Source organism: Oncorhynchus masou, unplaced genomic scaffold, assembly GCF_036934945.1.
Source record: "Oncorhynchus masou masou isolate Uvic2021 unplaced genomic scaffold, UVic_Omas_1.1 unplaced_scaffold_5391, whole genome shotgun sequence".
Taxonomy (NCBI): Eukaryota; Metazoa; Chordata; class Actinopteri; order Salmoniformes; family Salmonidae; genus Oncorhynchus; species Oncorhynchus masou.
Genome location: NW_027011803.1, coordinates 1 through 22,151, shown reverse-complemented (window position 1 = coordinate 22,151; position 22,151 = coordinate 1). Strand labels below are relative to the sequence as shown.

The window sequence follows — 22,151 nt, the reverse complement described above, 5'->3', positions numbered from 1 at the left end:
CATCCATGGTTATCGATGGCTAATCAGAAAGCATGTCACTTAAAGGAGAGTACTTACAGGAGGTCCCTCAGGTCCCGGGAGTCCCTTCTCTCCCTGCACACACAGAGGTCAAAGGGTATCAACATTTTATGTTGCATGGCACATATAAAAGAGATGGACAAGCATAATAACATACAGTATTTCTACCAACTATAAATCTTGTGTGTGGTTTTTCTCACCGGTTGAGACCCCAGCCCTCCCAGGTACAGGGGTCTTCCATCAGGCCCCATGATAATACCAGGTTCTCCTTTCTCCCCCTGGACAGGACAGGGTGGAGACATGTCAATACTTCATGCAATTTTCCCTGTACTGTACAGAAAACAAGATATGAATGAAGTTATTACCAGACCTTAGCTGCGTATCCTGGCTGTCCAGGCTCTCCTGTATCTCCCTTTGGTCCTATAGGCCCCTACAGAAGAAGTTGTGATCAGTATAAATAACAACCTTGTGTGTGTATATTTTTAAAAGAGAGTTCCATTAACATGTTTTAGGCCATTTTCAATATACAACTAGTGTATAAAATCATGTTTTAGGCAGTTTTCAATGTACAGCTAGTGTATAAAATCATGTTTTAGGCAGTTTTCAATATACAACTAGAAGGCCGTACAGCATTGTTTCAGTGTTTCAACTGAAATATATATATTCTTTAAATGTTCCACTAACATGTTATATAAATAGTTTTTGCCGCAATCTCCACCATACATCTAGAACAATACTGTCCGTTTGGTGTGTCCCTTCCTACGTCCCTTCCGTCTTCAAGAGAGCGAGAGTTGCACCCCTTCTGAAAAAACCTACACTCGATCCCTCCGATGTCAACAACTACAGACCAGTATCCCTGCTTTCTTTTCTCTCAAAAACTCTTGAACGTGCCGTCCTTGGCCAGCTCTCCCGCTATCTCTCTCAGAATGACCTTCTTGATCCTAATCAGTCAGGTTTCAAGACTAGTCATTCAACTGAGACTGCTCTTCTCTGTATCACGGAGGCGCTCCGCACTGCTAAAGCTAACTCTCTCTCCTCTGCTCTCATCCTTCTAGACCTATCGGCTGCCTTCGAAACTGTGAACCATCAGATCCTCCTCTCCACCCTCTCCGAGTTTGGCATCTCCAGGGCGGCCCACGCTTGGATTGCGTCCTACCTGACAGGTCGCTCCTACCAGGTGGCGTGGCGAGAATCTGTCTCCTCGCCACGCGCTCTCACCACCGGCGTCCCCCAGGGCTCTGTTCTAGGCCCTCTCCTATTCTCGCTATACACCAAGTCACTTGGCTCTGTCATAACCTCACATGGTCTCTCCTATCATTGCTATGCAGACGACACACAATTAATCTTCTCCTTTCCCCCTTCTGATGACCAGGTGGCGAATCGCATCTCTGCATGTCTGGCAGACATATCAGTGTGGATGACGGATCACCACCTCAAGCTGAACCTCGGCAAGACGGAGCTGCTCTTCCTCCCGGGGAAGGACTGCCCGTTCCATGATCTCGCCATCACGGTTGACAACTCCATTGTGTCCTCCTCCCAGAGCGCTAAGAACCTTGGCGTGATCCTGGACAACACCCTGTCGTTCTCAACTAACATCAAGGCGGTGGCCCGTTCCTGTAGGTTCATGCTCTACAACATCCGCAGAGTACGACCCTGCCTCACACAGGAAGCGGCGCAGGTCCTAATCCAGGCACTTGTCATCTCCCGTCTGGATTACTGCAACTCGCTGTTGGCTGGGCTCCCTGCCTGTGCCATTAAACCCCTACAACTCATCCAGAACGCCGCAGCCCGTCTGGTGTTCAACCTTCCCAAGTTCTCTCACGTCACCCCGCTCCTCCGCTCTCTCCACTGGCTTCCAGTTGAAGCTCGCATCCGCTACAAGACCATGGTGCTTGCCTACGGAGCTGTGAGGGGAACGGCACCGCAGTACCTCCAGGCTCTGATCAGGCCCTACACCCAAACAAGGGCACTGCGTTCATCCACCTCTGGCCTGCTCGCCTCCCTACCACTGAGGAAGTACAGTTCCCGCTCAGCCCAGTCAAAACTGTTCGCTGCTCTGGCCCCCCAATGGTGGAACAAACTCCTCACGACGCCAGGACAGCGGAGTCAATCACCACCTTCCGGAGACACCTGAAACCCCACCTCTTCAAGGAATACCTAGGATAGGATAAAGTAATCCTTCTCACCCCCCCTTAAATGATTTAGATGCACTATTGTAAAGTGGCTGTTCCACTGGTTGTCAGAAGGTGAATTCACCAATTTGTAAGTCGCTCTGGATAAGAGCGTCTGCTAAATGACTTAAATGTAAATGTAAATGTGTGTTTCAACTGTGAAATATCTTTAGAAACAGTCAAGGTAAATGTCTCCACTCCACTGTGTGTTCATTGGCAGTGTGATACTGATACATACTGGGAATCCTGCCCGGCCGGGAAGACCTGGTCCTCCCTGGAGAAAAGGAAATAAGGGTTAGGGTGACTATAAAACATTATAAGACATTATAAAACTGCATGTAGAGTAACATAGTGACTTGTCTGCTGAGTCAAATTCTCACCTCTCCTTGATTCCCAAGAACTCCATCAAACTAAAACGAGACAGAGACAGGTAGGTCAGTTGTGTCACTGAAACATCACTATGATCCAGAGCAGACAAGACCGTACAGTACACATCCATACTCACACTGCCTGAGGTCTGGTAGATCTGTCCCGGTGGGCCAGGGGCTCCTGGAGGTCCAGGGGGCCCCCCTTCACGCCCTGGCTCACCCTACAACACCATACACACACAACAGCATGAGAGCCATGGGACACGCAATAGATGACTTACGCTACTGTTCTTGGGGTCACTTAGAAAAGTCTTTGTTTTTTGAAAGAAAAGCAAATGTTTTGTCCATTTAAAATAACATCAAATTGATTAGAAATACAGTGTAGACATTGTTAATGTTGTAAATGACTATTGTAGCTGGAAACAGCGTACAGAGGCCCATTATCAGCAACCATCACTCCTGTGTTCCAATGGCACGTTGTGTTAGCTAATCCAAGTGTATCATTTTAAAAGGCGAATTGATCATTAGAAAACTCTTTTGCAATTATGTTAACACAGCTGAAAACTGTTGTTCTGATAAAAGAAGCAAGAAAATAAAAAAATCAACCACCAAAATATGGTAATCAGGAGTAGGTAACTCACCCTTTCTCCTCTGTCTCCCCTCTCCCCTTTGTCTCCCTGTGTATACATAAGAAACAAAACAGAATAGGTTAGTGCACTTTGTGTGGGTTACTCTAAAGCCTAAGTAACGTTCTAATAGAGTCTGGGGAGGTGGCTGAGGGATAATGATCTTCTACCAATTGTCCTGGGAATCCGTCCATCCCTGGTGTTCCATCCCGTCCTCTTGCTCCCTCGCTCCCCTTCTCTCCCGAAAGCCCAGGCAAACCAGATCTTCCCTGTATGATGACAGGAATACAGTAAGCATTGCTATATAACAAAGATATGGCCTCCAATCAAACTTAGCAATATATTCAAAGGGATTTCCTGGTTCTTACCGGAAGGCCTGCGATTCCGGGCGGACCCTGAAAAACAATGGATATGTGACTATGTATTAGTTGACGTGATTGTAAAGGCAATCCAAATTATGAGTGAATGGCAATGTATAGATCACCTGTGGTCCTGGAATTCCTATCACTCCAGCAACACCATTGACCCCTGTCACTACGGAACCCTCCCCGTCACCCTACACAGAGAGGACACAGATACAGTTCAAAAAAGACAATTCCACAAAAATATATGTAGTCAAATATACAGTATGTAGTCAATTTGGTAACAATTTGAATGAGGGGAGCTGTGGGGTGGGAGGTTAAGCTGTAGTTGATGTTGTCTGGGTGGGTGGCAGGAGTTGTGTACAGTACTCACATAACGCACGGGGTAGGACTGTCCGGGGGGGCCGGGTGGTCCTGGAGGCCCAATCGGTCCCATGGGCCCAGGAAGCCCAGCCAAGCCCCCCTGCCCTGCCTGACCAGGCACTCCAGGGTCACCCTGAGAACCCTGGTGGTTAGGAGCGAAGAGGTGAGAGACCGAGAGAGAGATTGTAAAGGTGTGTGTGTGCATGTGTGTGTAAAAATCTGCAGTCCATTTACATGTAGACATAACAGACAAATAAAGAAGCATTCCACAAAATTGGAAACACATTTAAGCTGAATTATTACTATAACAAGCAATCAATATTGAAAATAATAAAAAACAATTATAAAAACCAATGACTGCATATAGATTATTTCCAATATAAAACATCCAGACTGATGGTAAAATATCTTAAGCAACTACATGCTATTTAAGATGTTATGTCAGAAGTCAAACAAACAAGCATATGTTCCATTTGTCCTATAATGAACACACTGGGAATTAGTTTTTGTCAGTGAATTGATTCCCCCCACGTGATGAATGCAGCGGAAACCAAGGAACCAATAGTATGCAGATGAAAACAAGGAACCAATAGCAGGAGACCCATTAGTACCTGTGACTAATCACCTTCACTAAAGATACTGGTCAAAAAGTTGGAGAAGACAGACAAAAAGTTTTGCTAGAGGAGAAGTCCCACAAGCATAAGCATCCCAAAACATGCCTCACACCCCCACCAACATCATGTTGAGACTATCGATCTCTAGGAGAAGTCCCACCACCAACATGTTTAGACTATCGATCTCTAGAGAAGTCCCACCACCAACATGCTTTAGACTATCGATCTCTAGGAGAAGTCCCACCACCAACATGTTTAGACTATCGATCTCTAGAGTCCCACCACCAACATGCTTATCAATCTCTAGGAGAAGTCCCACCACCAAGACATGCTTAGACTATCGATCTCTAGGAGAAGTCCCACCACCAACATCATGTTTAGACTATCGATCTCTAGGAGAAGTCCCACCACCAACATGTTTTAGACTATCGATCTCTAGGAGAAGTCCCACCACCAACATGCTTAGACTATCGATCTCTAGGAGAAGTCCCACCACCAACATGTTTAGACTATCGATCTCTAGGAGAAGTCCCACCACCAACATCATGCTTAGAGAAGTCTATCGATCTCTAGGAGAAGTCCCACCACCAACATGCATGTTTAGACCCACCACCAACATGTTTAGACTATCGATCTCTAGGAGAAGTCCCACCACCAACATGTTTAGACTATCGATCTCTAGGAGAAGTCCCACCACCAACATGCTTTAGACTATCGATCTCTAGGAGAGGTCCCACCACCAACATGTTTAGACTATCGATCTCTAGGAGAAGTCCCACCACCAACATCATGTTTAGACTATCGATCTCTAGGAGAAGTCCCACCACTAGGAGAAGTCCCACCACCAACATCATGTTGAGACTATCGATCTCTAGGAGAAGTCCCACCACCAACATGCTTAGACTATCGATCTCTAGGAGAAGTCCCACCACCAACATGCTTAGACTATCGATTCCCTAGGAGAAGTCCCACCACCAACATCATGTTGAGACTATCGATCTCTAGGAGAAGTCCCACCACCAACATGTTTAGACTATCGATCTCTAGGAGAAGTCCCACCACCAACATCATGTTTAGACTATCGATCTCTAGAGAAGTCCCACCACCAACATCTGTTTAGACTATCGATCTCTAGGAGAAGTCCCACCACCAACATGTTTAGACTGTCGATCTCTAGGAGAAGTCCCACCACCAACATGCTTAGACTATCGATCTCTAGGAGAAGTCCCACCACCAACATGCTTAGACTGTCGAGAGAAGTCCCACCACCAACATGCTTAGACTGATTGAGAAGTCTCATGTTTAGACGATCTCTAGGAGAAGTCCCACCACCAACATGTTTAGACTATCGATCTCTAGAGAAGTTCCACCACCAACATCATGTTTAGTCCCACCACCAAACATGCTTAGACTATCGATCTCTAGGAGAAGTCCCACCACCAACATGTTTAGACATGTTCTAGGAGAAGTCCCACCACCAACATATCGATCTCTAGGAGAAGTCCCACCACCAACATGCTTAGACTATCGATCTCTAGGAGAAGTCCCACCACCAACATGCTTAGACTATCGATCTCTAGGAGAACCAACATGTTTAGACCGATCAGAGAAGTCCCACCACCAACATCATGCATGATCTTAGACCCACCACCAACATATCGATCTCTAGGAGAAGTCCCACCACCAACATGTTTAGACTATCGATCTCATGTTGAGGAGAAGTCCCACCACCAACATGCTTAGACTATCGATCTCTAGGAGAAGTCCCACCACCAACATGCTTAGACTGTCATGTTGAGACTATCCCACCACCAACATGATCTCTAGGAGAAGTCCCACCACCAACATCATGTTTAGAGAAGTCCCACCACCAACATGTTTATCGATCTCTAGGAGAAGTCCCACCACCAACATGTTTAGACTATCGATCTCTAGGAGAAGTCCCACCACCAACATGCTTAGACCCACCACCAACATGCTTAGACTATCGATTCCTAGGAGAAGTCCCACCACCAACATGTGTTGAGACTATCGATCTCTAGGAGAACCACCAACATCATGTTTAGACCCACCACCACCACATCATGTTTAGACTATCGATCTCTAGAGAAGTCCCACCACCAACATGCTTAGACTCGATCTCTAGGAGAAGTCCCACCACCAACATGTTTAGACTATCGATCTTCATGTTGAGAAGTCCCACCACCAACATGCTTAGACTATCGATCTCTAGGAGAAGTCCCACCACCAACATGCTTAGACTATCGATCTCTAGGAGAAGTCCCACCACCAACATCATTTAGACTATCGATCTCTAGGAGAAGTCCCACCACCAACATGTTTAGACTATCGATCTCTAGGAGAAGTCCCACCACCAACATGCTTAGACTATCGATCTCTAGGAGAAGTCCCACCACCAACATGCTTAGACTATCGGATCTCTAGAGAAGTCCCACCACAACATGTTTAACATCATCTTCAGGAGAAGTCCCACCACCAACATCATGAGACTATCGATCTCTAGGAGAAGTCCCACCACCAACATCATGTTTAGACTATCGATCTCTAGGAGAAGTTCCACCACCAACATCATGTTTAGACTATCGATCCCACCACCAACATGTTTAGACTAGGAGAAGTCCCACCACCAACATGCTTAGACTGTCGATCTCTAGAGAAGTCCCACCACCAACATGCTTAGACTATCGATTCCTAGGAGAAGTCCCACCACCAACATCATGTTGAGACTATCGATCTCTAGGAGAAGTCCCACCACCAACATCATGTTTAGACTATCGATCTCAGGAGAAGTTCTCATGTTTAGACTATCGATCTCTAGGAGAAGTCCCACCACCAACATGCTTAGACTGTCGATCGAGAAGTCTGCTTAGACTATCGAGAAGTCCCACCACCAACATCATGTTGAGACTATCGATCTCTAGGAGAAGTCCCACCACCAACATGCTTAGACTATCGACTCTAGGAGAAGTCCCACCACCAACATGTTTAGACTATCGATCTCAAGGAGAAGTCCCACCACCAACATCATGTTTAGACTATCGATCTCTAGTAGAAGTCCCACATCAACATCATGTTTAGACTATCAATCTCTAGGAGAGGTCCCACACCAAACAGCACCAAAGAAACAAGGTCAAAGTGAAAATAGCTATATATTTAAGATTTAGAGTATGGGTGTATTTGAGAGCTCACCCTCTCTCCACTGGGCCCTGGAAGACCTAGATCACCAGCTTCTCCCTGCGGATGAGAGGGAGAGAGAGATGGGGAAAGAGAGAGATACAGAGAGAAAGAGACAATCATCTCAAAAGGATCCCTATACAAAGGTCCAGTTCTGTGTGTGCTGTATACAGTGATATATACACTCAGCAAAAAAACACCCCTTTTCAGGACCCTGTCTTTCAAAGATAGTTTGTAAAAATCAAAATAACTTCACAGATCTTCATTGTAAAGGGTATAAACACTGTTTCCCTATGCTTGTTCAATGAACCATAAACAATTAATGAACATGCTCCTGTAGAATGGTTAAAACACTAACAGCTTACAGATGGTAGGCAATTAAGGTCACAGTTATGAAAACTTAGACACTAAAGAGGCCTTTCTATTGACTCTGAATAACACCAAAAGAAAGATGACCAGAGTTCTTGCTCATCTGCATGAACATGCCTTAGGCATGCTGCAAGTAGGCATGAGGACTGCAGATGTGGACCAGGGCAATAAATTGCAATGTCCGTACAGTCTCAATCCCATTGAGCACGTCTGGGACCTGTTGGATCGGAGGGTGAGGTGCAGTCCTTGTGCAGTCCAGTTTCTGGTGCAGTCCATGAGGAGGAGCTGCAATGCAGTACTTAATGCAGCTGGTGGCCACACCAGAAACTGACTTACTTTTAGGGGACACATTATTCCATTTCTGTTAGCCACATGTCTGTGGAACTTGTTCAGTTTATGTCTCAGTTGTGGAATCTTGTTATGTTCATACAAATATTTACACGGTAAAGTTTGCTGAAAATAAACGCAGTTGACAGTGAGGACGTTTTCTTTTTGCTGAGTTTAGTATGATCAGATGAGCTAAAGTAAATAAGTCTCCTCCTGTCTCATACCTTCTCTCCGCTACTGTCCTGGGGTTCCAGGCCTGCCAGGTGGACCAGCGGGCCCCTGAAAAAAACACAGCATGATATCAATACATAATGGTCAACAAATCAGGACATTAATTTCAATGCTGTAGTTGTGCTGTCTACAGTTAGGCACAAAAACATATTGTCATGTCAGATATAGTAGAGAGAGGGTCCTCACTGGTAGGCCACGGGCCCCGGGCCCTGTCCGGGAGGTCCAGGGGGCCCGAAAGAGCCTGACCCATGGGAGTTGACACCACTGGCTGAGGGGCCAGGGGACTGGTGGGCCTGGGGGCCTGGTAGACCACGGAGAGTCTAAAGAAACAGTCAACACAACAGTCTTGGATTTCACAATATACAGTTTTGGAAAAGTCGTTTTTCTGGGCCAAACTCAAAATCTCTGTGGCTAAAACATACCTGTATTTTCTCCAAATCTGGGAATCCTCCGGAGCCTTCCACATCCACAAATGTCTAGGGACAAATGAAGAAACATTAAAAGTGGTATATTGGTATATTCATGTCTGATCCACATGAATTAATGGGCTGAATGGCCTGATGCAGTAGTGGTTGACTCACAGCGAGATCAACTATCCCTGGGCCTGGGGGTCCAGGTGGCCCTGGAGAACCCCTGGGTCCTGGGTGACCATCACCACGATCCTGGAGAGGTCACAGGAAACACCTTTGGGCACCTCCGATAATATTCAAATACTCATGCTCTTAAATAAATGGCTTCTGGCCTTTACCTTTTGTCCTTTGACCCCTGAGTCTCCTTGTGTTCCTGGGAACCCTCTGTCTCCGGCAGGTCCCTGAGTTGTGGTGGGACAGAGAGAGAAGACACAGCTTAGTGAGGCTGACACTGTCTGACCACTGCTACTGACCACCACCGCTTATCAATAATGACATCTGACTACCACTGTATTTCTCCTCACACAATTAACAATGAATAAAAAATCATGACATGAGATCAATGGGATAAAACATCAGAAAGTGACACTCACTAATTTGCCATCCTCTCCTGGATCCCCCTGGGGAATGAAATAGATATGGTTTGTTACAGTCAATTGAAAGCAAATGTACAAGTACTGAGACCAAATAAAGTGAGAATGCGCTACATAGAATACAGTGCTTACGGAAAGTATTCAGACCCCTTGACTTTTTCCCCATTTTCTTACGTTACAGCCTTATTCTAAAACTGATTAAATAAATCAGCAATCTACACACAATACCCCATAATGACAAAGCAAAAACAGGTTTTTAGAAATGTTTGCAAAATATTTACATAAGTATTCAAACCCTTTGCTATGAGACTCAAAATTGAGCTCAGGTGCATCCTGTTTCCATTGATCATCCTGTGGTCCACCTGTGGTAAATTAAATTGATTGGACATAATTTGGAAAGGCACACACCTGTCTATATAAAAGATACTACAGTGCATGTCAGAGCCAAAACCAAGCCATGAGGTCGAAGGAATTGTTTGTGGAGCTCCGAGACAGGATTGTGTCGAGGAACAGATCTGGGGAAGGGTACCACAACATTTCTGCAGCATTGAAGGTCTCCAAGAACACAGTGGCCTCTTATCATTCTTAATTGGAAAAAAGTTTGGTACCACCAAGACTCTTCCTAGAGCTGGCCGCCCATCCAAACTGAGCAATCGGGGAGAAGGGCCTTGGTTTGGGAGGTGACCAAGAACCCGATGGTCACTCAGACAGAGCTCAGACGGAGATGGGAGAACCTTCCAGAAGGACAACAATCTCTGCAGCACTCCAACAATCAGGCCTTTATGGAAGAGTGACCAGACGGAAGCCACTCCTCAGTAAAAGGCACATGACATCCCGCTTGAGTTTGCCAAAAGGCACCTAAAGATTCTCTGACCATGAGAAAAGATTATCTGGTCTGATGAAACCAAGATTGAACTCTTTGGCCTGAATGCCAAGTGTTATGTCTGGAGGAAACCTGGCACCAACCTTATGATGAAGCATGGTGATGACAGCATCAAGCTGTGGGGATGTTTTTCAGCGGCAGGGACTGGGAGACTAGTCAGGATCGATGCAAAGATGAATGAGCAAAGTACAGAGAGATAGTTGATGAATACCTGCTCCAAAGCGCTCAGGACCTCAGACTGGGGCAAAGGTTCACCTTCCAACAGGACAACGACCCTAAGCACACAGCCAAGACAACGCAGGAGTGGCTTCGGACAAGTCTCAATGTCCTAGAGTGGCCCAGCCAGAGCCCGGACTTGAACCCAATCTAACATCTCTGTGAAAATAACTGTGCTGCAACGCCCCATGCAAGCTCTGTCAGGTTGTAAGGATCTGCAGAGAAAAATGGGAGAAGCTCCCCAAGTACAGTTGTGCCAAGCTTTGTAGCCATACCCAGAAAGACTCAAGGCTGTAATTCCTGCCAAAGGTGCTTCAACAACGTACTGAGTAAAGGGTCTGAATACTTATGTAAATGTGATATTTCAGTTGTTTATTTTTAATACATGTGCAAAAATGTTGAAAAACTTGTTTTTGCTATATCATTATTGGGTATTGTTTGTAGATGGTTGAGGGGGAAAAAACGATTTCATCCATTTTAGAATAAGGCTGTAATGTGTGGTAAAAGTCAAGGAGTCTGAATACTTTCCGAATGCACTGTATGTCAGACGGTATGGTACAACTCACCGCCTCCCTCTGGTCCCTGGGGTCCTGCTGGTCCTTTGGCCCCTGGGGGCCCCATCGGTCCCATTGGTCCGGCCACTGGCTGCACCACAGAGCCGTCCCCTAGCCTCACAACCTGGGCAGGTGGCCCCCAGGGCCAGGAGGGCCAGGTGGACCAGGTAGCACGCCACGGTCCCCCTTGGAGCCTGGGTAACCAAACCCAGAACTGCCCTGTGGGAAGAAAACAATCAACTACCTATTTAATCTGATCACTTCAATGACTAGCTAAGACAAAGTCAAATAAAAAGAAGCTGGGAAGGACAAAGTCAAAACGCACCTTCAAGCCTTTGTCTCCCTGAAAGGAAAAGGAGACAAAGACAAGTTGTAAGTAATGTTGGAACTATTACATGTGTCTCAGAGGCATGTATGTGGTCTGTCTGAATCAGATGTAATCAGCTATGGGGTCACCTACAGTCAATCAACACAAACACACTTACCTGCATGCCTATAGGGGTGTATAACACACAGTACTGTGCCAGGCAGCATGCAGTACCTTTTCTCCACGTTCTCCTCCACCTGATGAAGAGCCAGAGGAAGAAGCAGAGCTGGAGAAAGACCCCTGATTCCCCCTTTGGCCCGGGCGGGACCTCTGTCCCCTGGACTGCCCTTCTCCCTCTGTCCCCTTCACTCCGTTAGAACCAGTAGGGCCTGACGACACACAGAGAGACACATAGAGAGGAGAGTTGGGTGTTAGAATAGACGTCAGAAGTAACATCGTGGTCATCATCGGCATGTTGCTGTCATCATCACTTTCACTAGCATCCTCTATCCTCAGTTAGCGTCCTACTACCCTTTGTCCTCCCCTTCCACAGAGTTTCATGCCAACCTGCTCCACAGAGTTCCATGCCAACCTGCTCCACAGAATTCCATGCCAACCTGCTCCACAGAGTTCCATGCCAAACTATTCCACAGAGTTCTATGCCAATCTATTCCACAGAGTTCCATGCCAATCTATTCCACAGAGTTTCATGCCAACCTTCTCCACACAGTTCCATGCCAACCTACTCCACACAGTTCCATGCCAACCTACTCCACAGAGTTCCATGCCAACCTACTCCACAGAGTTCCATGCCAACCTACTCCACAGAGTTCCATGCAGACAGGGCATGCTGAGGGCATGATGAGATCTCATCAACCTAGTCCAGTGAAGATTCCCTGAACTCTGACATGGAGTGGTAAGGGTATACTGTTCTGAAATCAGGGACTGGTTGTCAGGGAACTCCACTGGACCTCATTGGAGAGTGTTTATAATATAGCCCGACAGACAGACAGACGGACAGACAGACAAAGTTTCCAGTGACCTACCTGGTTGACCTCCTGACCCTGGTCTGGACTCTACTGAGGTCTGTTGATTCCTGTCACCTACAGTCAATCAACACAAACACACTTACCTGCATGCCTAGTTCGTACACTAGAAAATGCTAACAATGATCAACATTCCCCTGGCGGGTAGGAGCGTTGGGCCAGTAACCGAAAGGTTGCTGGATCGAATCCCGAGCTGACAAGTTAAAAATCTATCGTTCTGCCCCTGAGCAAGGTAGTTAACCCACTGTTCCCATGCACCGATGACGTGGATGTCGACTAAGGGTTAAATGGGTAAGATACATTTCAGTTGAATACATTCAGTTGTACAACTGACTAGGTATCCCCATTCCTTTTCCTTTCCAATCAGCCACACTTGAAGGAAAATGAAAGGTAATGTCTACCTTCTCCACTAGAAGGTGCTAGTGTGCTGTATATCCCAGCATACTGTATGTATCGAGCAACACGGTTCTCAAGTAGTGTGGTATTACACTAGGTACATATTTCCTTGACAGATAGTTTCACAATTTTTACATCAACAGTTTTTGTTAGCACTGCAGTTACTGTAAATATAGCTTGGTTGGTTCACTATTATATGCGCATTTTCAATAAACCTAAGTAATATTTTAGAGGATAACTTTACAGATGATGTCATCATTGTTCGACTCAGCCCACTGACCTGTCTCTGAGAGCCTGTCGCTCACTGATGATGTCAGAGGGGCTCTGGCACCGGTCGGAGAGATGGAGGGTGGTCTGACAGGAGGGAGGAGAGGAAGGTTAGACAGGACAGTCAGACCCTGATCCAATAGTTTCACAGTAAATCCTTCCTTCTATTTCCACATCACAGAATGGATTAACAGGACAACATCGGATAAAGAAGATTCCTTTACAGTTTTGCCGGTCTCTCTTCTGTCCCCATCCCCACTGCCAAAGTCACCTGAGGCCTGAGAGAGAGAGGAAGAGAGAGACAGCAAGACAAATAGAGACAAGTCAAGGCATTTGAGAAAACGTTAGTTGACATGAATCATATTCATATTCCTACTAAACTGTGGCTGGTTCTACAGTCTAATCACTCACAGCGTCTGAGTCATCATCGTCTTCACAGAGTAGCTCAGCTGCTCGAGGTTACCCACCACATTCAGCTCAGCGATCGCCCCTGCACAACACGCACAGACACACACACAGAGACACAGACAAACACACTGATGGCTGTGAGAAAGGAGATACTGTACAGCCATTGGTGCAGTATGAATTTAATGATTCTAGTCAGGATCTAAGCCATTAATTAATATACAATAAAATGTAAAGAGGATGTGTCTGACTGACCGTGGCCTTACTAACTCAGAACAGACAGAGTCTTGTTGAAACAACAGACAGGGTTCTAAATCTCTCCCAGGGGCCTGATAGAGTTAGACTATGAGAATGCACGTTTCAACACACTGTCTGTTGAGAACAGCAGGTGTGAGTGAGATGAAACCGAAAACCCACACGGTGTTTTGGGGGTAAATCCCTCACTAATCGCTCCCTCAGGAATCTCAGTCAGGTATGTGTCACTGGCAACAGGAAAGCCAGACAGCCATTCACATCTCACTAACACAGCACTACTAACCCTCCTCCCTCTAGTAAATCTATTTGCTGACCTGGCCTGATGTCTGGCCTTTCAACTTTGACCCCTCAGCATAGTCACTGACCCGTCTAAACACATGTGATGGTCACATGGGGTTTGACACCAGAGCGAGGGTTGAGGGTGGGGGTGCAGAGCGACAGAGACTTTAGGGAAGAGTTATACATACCAATGTTTTACATGAGGGAACAATAAATATGTTTTACATGAGAGAACAATAAATATGTTTTACATGAGAGAACAATAAAGTTAGAGGTAAATATGTGTGGTCAGGTCAGCATAGAGGTGTGGTTGGCGATCCATACTGTACCTCGAACCTGTCAGGGTCTGCGCCTCCCGCCTGACCCACGAAGATGCCCGCCCCCTGTCCAGCTCCATGTCATCCGGCGAGCGCTCAACTTCACCGTCTTCCCAGAGGCGTCGCACCCCATGAAGAAGGTCACCTGGTCGTTGAACACGGACAGAGAGAACTTGGTCCAGGAGACTAGGTCCAGGGAGGGCACGGTGAAACTAGCGGCCAGGTACGAGGCCTCAGAGTCGGGCTCTGTGTAGTAGAACAGAATGTTCTGATTCCTGCCGTCAGCGTCCGGGGCGCTCAGCTTCACCCCCACGTACATGAACTTCTGGGAGGCGTCTGTGATGGAGAAGAGGACCCCGGGGCTGGAGGGGAGGATTTGGAAGACCAGGGAGAAGTCTCTGTAGAAGGGGTTGGGGAGGTGGGCCAGGGCCGGCTGTCCCGCAGCAGTCAGCCCGTCCTGCCCTCCCGAAGTAGTAGGCGGGTTTCCCCCGGACCGGCCTGGGATTCATCAGGAGGCAGGTCTCCGATCAGCTGCAGTAGAGTCACACCACTCTCTGCTGCAGGGGAGGAGACAGGACAGGAGGTGAGGTTACACACGCGAAGCCAGCGCACACAGTACAGGAGTCCCATTGTCCCAGTCCAGAAACAAAGCACTAGCCCTAACTTAGGTCCCAGGGAACTGTGTAGATCTGAAAACACTGGATAGCAGTATAATAAATGTCACCTTGCATTCTGATTTGTCCAATTCTTTCAGACTAGTCGACATGAAGTGCCCAGGGCTTCCTTTAGATCTAGTCGACATGTAGTGCCCAGGGCTTCCTTCAGATCTAGTCTACATGAAGTGACCAGGGCTTCTTTCAGACTAGTCTACATGAAGTGCCCAGGGCTTCTTTCAGATCTAGTCTACATGTAGTGCCCAGGGCTTCCTTCAGATCTAGTCTACATGAAGTGCCCAGGGCTTCTTTCAGATCTTGTCTACATGTAGTGCCCAGGGCTTCTTTCAGATCTCGTCTACATGAAGTGCCCAGGGCTTCTTTCAGATCTCGTCTACATGAAGTGCCCAGGGCTTCTTTCAGATCTCGTCTACATGAAGTGCCCAGGGCTTCTTTCAGACTAGTCTACATGTAGTGCCCAGGGCTTCTTTCAGATCTACATGTAGTGCCTAGGGTTTCTTTCAGATCTTGTCTACATGTAGTGCCCAGGGCTTCTTTCAGACTAGTCTACATGAAGTGCCCAGGGCTTCTTTCAGATCTAGTCTACATGAAGTTCCCAGGGCTTCTTTCAGATCTAGTCTACATGAAGTGCCCAGGGCTTCTTTCAGATCTCGTCTACATGAAGTGCCCAGGGCTTCTTTCAGACTAGTCTACATGTAGTGCCCAGGGCTTCTTTCAGACGAGTCTACATGTAGTGCCTAGGGTTTCTTTCAGATCTTGTCTACATGTAGTGCCCAGGGTTTTCTTTCAGACCTAGTCTACATGAAGTGCCTAGGACTTCTTTTAGATCTAGTCTACATGAAGTGCCCAGGGCTTCTTTCAGATCTAGTCTACATGAAGCGCCCAGGGCTTCTTTCAGATCTAGTCTACATGAAGTGCCCAGGGCTTCCTTCAGATCTAGTCTACATGAAGTGCCCAGGGCTTCTTTCAGATCTAGTCTACATGAAGTGCCCAGGCTTCTTTCAGATCTAGTCTACATGAAGTGCCCAGGCTTCTTTCAGAACTAGTCTACATGAAGTGCCCAGGGCTTCTTTCAGATCTAGTCGACATGTAGTGCCCAGGGCTTCTTTCAGATCTAGTCTACATGAAGTGCCCAGGGCTTCCTTCAGATCTAGTCTACATGAAGTGCCCAGGGCTTCTTTCAGATCTAGTCTACATGAAGTGCCCAGGGCTTCTTTCAGATCTAGTCTACATGAAGTGCCCAGGGCTTCTTTCAGATCTAGTCGACATGTAGTGCCCAGGGCTTCTTTCAGATGTAGTCTACATGTAGTGCCCAGGGCTTCCTTCAGATCTAGTCTACATGAAGTGCCCAGGGCTTCTTCCAGACTCGTCGACATGTAGTGCCCAGGGCTTCTTTCAGATCTCGTCTACATGAAGTGCCCAGGGCTTCTTTCAGATCTAGTCGACATGTAGTGCCCAGGGCTTCTTTCAGATCTAGTCTACATGAAGTGCCCAGGGATTCTTTCAGATCTAGTCTACATGAAGTGCTAGATAGATTACCATATATTTTCTGTTAATTACCAAAAATGACTGAAGATTCCGGTAACTTTGGTAAACTACTGGTAGCTTTGCAACCTAGTTCTACCTGGAATCAAAAAGGCTTCTACTATGGGGACAGCCAAATAATCATTTTAGCTTCTAGACAGCTCCTTTTTTCCAAGCTTGTACCATCTTCCTTTACCATACCCCAAACTTAACCCTCAGCTGAACACCTAAACGGATCCTGAGTCAGTTGTTAAGAGCATAGAGTAAGCATACACAGAGTACTCTACCATTGATATGAGGTTACCGAAGGGTACAAGGGCACAGTGCAGTAGCAGATTAGAAAGCATCATGCCTTGATTGATGTGCTGTGCTTCACCAAGTGAATTAGCCAGGATGAGTGCCTCAGGCCATACCCATACATGTGCAGTGGAGTAAACATAGCCACTGGGCAAAAACTGGTTGAATCAACGTTATTTCCACATCGTTTCAACAACAAAAAATGATATGTGATGATGCTCACATTATCTTTCAAGCGCAGCAGTAAGCCTGACTGATCAAAGTAGGTAGTAGATGTAAAATAAAGCAAAAATAAGGCTTTATGGAGAGAGTTTTGGGGTTCAGCAGGCAAAGACTGTGTCAAATGAACTTGGGCTGTTTTAGCATGGAAAAACGTCTGACTGTAATCCAGTTCCCATGGACTCAAATAGCCTAGAGGGAAAGAGGAAATTACATGTGACTAACCATCACATTCACATGAAATAGCACCTCTAGGGAACTAAACACTGGACAGACAGACATCCTCTCATGGGTGAACTGTCAGAGTAGATTTATGACAGCTGTTTACAGAAAAGCCCACACTGTACAATGTGAATGTCACACGACCAGAGATACTTGAGATTTCCTATCCCTCCAGTGATGTAAACTTAAACAGGGAAGTGAACTCCGTAACACAGTCATTAAGTCTCAGAGGATCTAGACTGAACCATGAGGAATTATTCAATAGCTAATAGTGTATCCTAAAGGGATCTATCTTCAATGGCTTAAAGTGGCATTCATAAGTAAGTGCAATATCATATAATACTTAAGCAATAAGGCACGAGGGGGTGTAGTATATGGGCAATGTACCATGGATAAGGCTGTTCCTGCGACGCAACGCAGGTACTGGATACAGCCATTAAGCGTGGTATATTGGCCATATACCACAAACCCCGAGTGCCTTATTGCTTATTATAAACGGGTTACCAATGTAATTAAAGCAGTAACACCTATGGTATAGGGTCTGGTATACCACGGCTGTCAGCCAATCAGCATTCAGGATTCTAACCACTCAGTTTATAATGAAGATTATACAACGGGTGGGTCTAAATCCTGAATGCTGATTGGTTAAAATCGCATTCTAGCCAGTGTCTATTCTACAAGTTACCACGGGCTAAATCTACAAATGCCCTTTCAGGTGGTTGAGTAAGCCTACATTTTAAAATGCATCATGTCTCATATTAGTATCATACTTCCAGTTGTGACTTGTGTGAATGGCATTTATTTGACTATTGGATACTACTTGGGTTGCAGCCCTTGGACAGCAACCAATACAGAAGGACTATTGTACTACATCCTAAAAAAGGAATTGGAACAAGAGACAACACTTTTGGACTAATCCCAAACATATGTTTCCACACACTAACACAGCAACACCACTTAGTCTGTACAGTCTGTACTCACTCCCACACCATATTGCTAAGCCAGCTACGGTCTCACTGGACACTGTTGATATGCTATCTACATTCTAAACCTGCAAGTCAACGGAAGCTTAGCTGAAGATCCTGTGGGATTTCAGCCAATTAGTGGGAGGCAGAGAGGGTGAGGGGAGGCAGCTTCTCATCGGATGCACCTGTTATTGGTCCATCTGACAGGGTGCTAGGGCAGTCACAGCTGTGGCCACGGTTAGCCCAACACTAACCAAACACTACCGTAGATACTAACCCAACACTACCTGAGCCACTAACCAAACACTACCGCAGACACTAACCCAACACTACCGCAGATACTAACTCAGCACTACTGCAGACACTAACCCAACACTACCGCAGACACTAACCCAACACTACCGCAGACACTAGCCAACACTATCGCAGACACTACCGCAGACACTAACCCAACATTACCGCAGATACTAACCCAACACTACCACAGACACTAACCCAGACACTACCACAGACACTAACCCAACACTACCGCAGACACTAACCCAGACACTAAGACCAACACTACTTTCAGACACTACCACAGACACTAACCCAACACTACTGCAGACACTACCACAGACACTAACCCAACACTACCGCAGACACTAACCAACAGTACCACAGACACTAACCCAACACTACCACAGACACTAACACAACACTACCGCAGACACTAACCCAACACTACCACAGACACTAACCCAACACTACCACAGACACTAACCCAACACTACCACAGACACTAACACAACACTACCACAGACACTAACCCAACACTACCACAGACACTAACCCAACATTACCGCAGATACTAACACTACAACACTACCGCAGACACTAACCCAACACTACCACAGACACTAACCCAACACTACCGCAGACACTAACCCAACACTACCGCAGACACTAACCCAACACTGCAGACATAACACAACACTACTGCAGACACTAACCCAACAGACACTAACCCAACACTACCGCAGACACTAACTAACCCAGACACTACCCAACAGACACTAACCCAACACTACCACAGACACTAACACAACACTACCCAACACTGCACAGACACTAACCAATACCAACACTAATGCACAGACACTAACCCAACACTACCACAGACACTAACACACCACTACCACACTACCGACACTAACCCAACACTACCACAGACACTAACCCAACACTACCGCAGACACTAACCCAACACTACCGCAGACTAACCACTAACCAACACTAACCAACACTACCGCAGTCACTAACCCAACACTACCACAGACACTAACCAACACTACCAGTCACTAACCCAACACTAACCAATACTACCAGGCACTAACCCAACACAACCGCAGGCACTAACCCACACTACCAGACACTAACCCAACACTAACCCAGCACTACCGCAGACACTAACCTAACACTATCGCAGCCACTAACCCAGCACTACCCATGAACACTACCGCAGACACTAACCCAACACTACCGCAGACACTAACCCAACACTACCGCAGACACTACCGCAGACACTAACCCAACACTACCACAGACACTAACCCAACACTACCGCAGACACTAACCAACACTACTGCAGACACTAACCAACACTACCGCAGACACTAACCCAACACTACCACAGACACTAACCCAACACTACCGCAGACACTAACCCAACACTACGCAGACACTAACCAACACTACCGCAGACACTAACCCAACCCTACCCCCAACACTACTGCAGACACTAACCTAACACTACTGGAGACACTAACCCAACACTACCGCAGACACTAACCCAACACTACCACGCAGACACTAAACCAACACTACCTCAGACACTAACCCAACACTACCACAGACACTAACCCAACACTACCGCAGACACTAACCCAACACTACCGCAGACACTAACCCAACACTACCGCAGACACTAAACCAACACTACTGCAGACACTAACCCAACACTACCGCAGACACTAACTCAACACTAACCCGAGTCACAAAAGAGCCTCAGGGAGTAACTGATTTCTGTCTACCAAACATAACAAGGAACGACAATGAAAAAGTTAGATAAGAGAAAAATAACAAAAGAGGAACATGGAATGTATCCACTATAGCTGTCAGAAAGTATTGCCAGTTACATACCAGCCATGTTTACCAACATGGATGTCATAACAGAGAATCCATCGACTCGCTCACTTGTACTGCACTATACAAATCAACTGGGACTGAGTTGCACTGCATTGAATGGGGATTCCCATGCAGGCAAATGTCGTGTTGACAGAGGAGAACGTGAGACACCACCACCACATCCCAGGATCACATTTCATTTCAGTCACTTAGCAGCTGAGCCACATGGGACCAGGGTGGCTGGCCAGGCAGGCAGCTTCCCTTCCCTGTTCCCAATCTGACATGATTCCATGATTCTCCACACTGATCTGATCCTTCACGCTATCCTGGCAACGCTCAGAGACGTTCCACAGCACTGCAGTAATAGGGAACCTTACAGCGTTCCAGGGATTCCCAGTCAGATATAGATTAAGGGAATATCCTGTCAATTACGTACTGCAGATGTCCCATCCCAATAGGGAATATATTCCCACCTCCCCCAGATTGGAAATCCATGGCCTACAGTGCACATTTTCAATTTGCAAAAAAATCTAAAAACCTGTTCTTGCTTTGTCATTATGGGGTATTGTGTGTAGATTGATGAGGAAAATAAACAATTTAATCAATTTTAGAATAAGACTGCAAATTGGAAAAAGTGAAGGGGTCTGAATACTGAATACACTGTATGTCTGTCAAATAGTCACCTGATCTCTGTATGTCACCTGCAATATCATCAACTTCCATATTTGGAATAACATGGCAGCATCATTTTGTGAAGTGAGTGGCCTAAACAATGCATGCACTGACCATAGAATGTCATGCACAAACTAAAGAACCCAAAACAAGGATATGTGTGTGTGTGTGTGTGTGTGTGTGTGTGTGTGTGTGTGTGTGTGTGTGTGTGTGTGTGTGTGTGTGTGTGTGTGTGTGTGTGTGTGTGTGTGTGTGTGTGTGTGTGTGCGTGCGTGCGTGCGTGCGTGCATGCGTGCGTGTGAAAATGGACCATGTGGGAATCCAATAAGCTTGAGTACAGAGCCCAGCACAACAGGCCTGCCAGTCTAAGCATGCTGAAGTGGCTTGGGACGAGGGCTAACGACTGGCTCTCAGACCATGACTAAGCTGATGTGTGGTGGGTGGTTTCTGTGAGGCACAAAATGGCTGCCATGTTGTATCACCCAGGTAGGTGCTAGTGGATGAGGGTGAGTTACTGTTTTGGTAACCTTCCTCAGATCTGTGCCTCGACACAATCCTGTCTCGGAGCTCTACGGACAACTCCTTTGACCTCATCGCGTGGTTTTGGCTCTGACATGCACTGTCAACTGTGAGACCTTATATAGGCAGGTGTGTGCCTTTCCAAATAATGTAAAATCAATTTAATTTACCACAGGTGGACTCCAATCAAGTTGTAGAAACATCTCAAGGATGATCAATGGAAACAGAATGCACCTGAGCTCAATTACGAATCTCATAGCAAAGGGTCAAAATACTTATGTAAATAAGGTGTTTCTGTTGAGTTTTTGCACCAAGAAAATT

General features: G+C 46.4%; 1 protein-coding gene and 1 long non-coding RNA gene across 2 annotated transcripts; both read right to left on the bottom strand.

Moving 5' to 3' along the window:
- Positions 1-57: 57 nt before the first annotated feature.
- Positions 58-8,894, bottom strand: LOC135535976 (collagen alpha-1(XVIII) chain-like; the record flags this gene model as incomplete). Its single annotated transcript, XM_064962380.1, has 15 exons — positions 8,831-8,894; positions 8,638-8,692; positions 8,274-8,394; positions 7,733-7,777; positions 3,919-4,050; positions 3,668-3,739; positions 3,552-3,578; positions 3,354-3,452; positions 3,199-3,234; positions 2,695-2,778; positions 2,570-2,599; positions 2,428-2,463; positions 389-448; positions 219-296; positions 58-93 (listed from the first exon to the last, which is right to left on the bottom strand). Coding segments are annotated over exons 1-15 (975 nt in total), but the record flags the coding sequence as incomplete, so codon positions are not given.
- Positions 8,895-11,474: 2,580 nt separating this feature from the next.
- Positions 11,475-11,905, bottom strand: LOC135535975 (uncharacterized). The gene is made up of 3 exons (XR_010454926.1): positions 11,842-11,905; positions 11,626-11,643; positions 11,475-11,519 (listed from the first exon to the last, which is right to left on the bottom strand). It is a non-coding gene; the product is annotated as an uncharacterized LOC135535975 (long non-coding RNA).
- Positions 11,906-22,151: the final 10,246 nt, after the last annotated feature.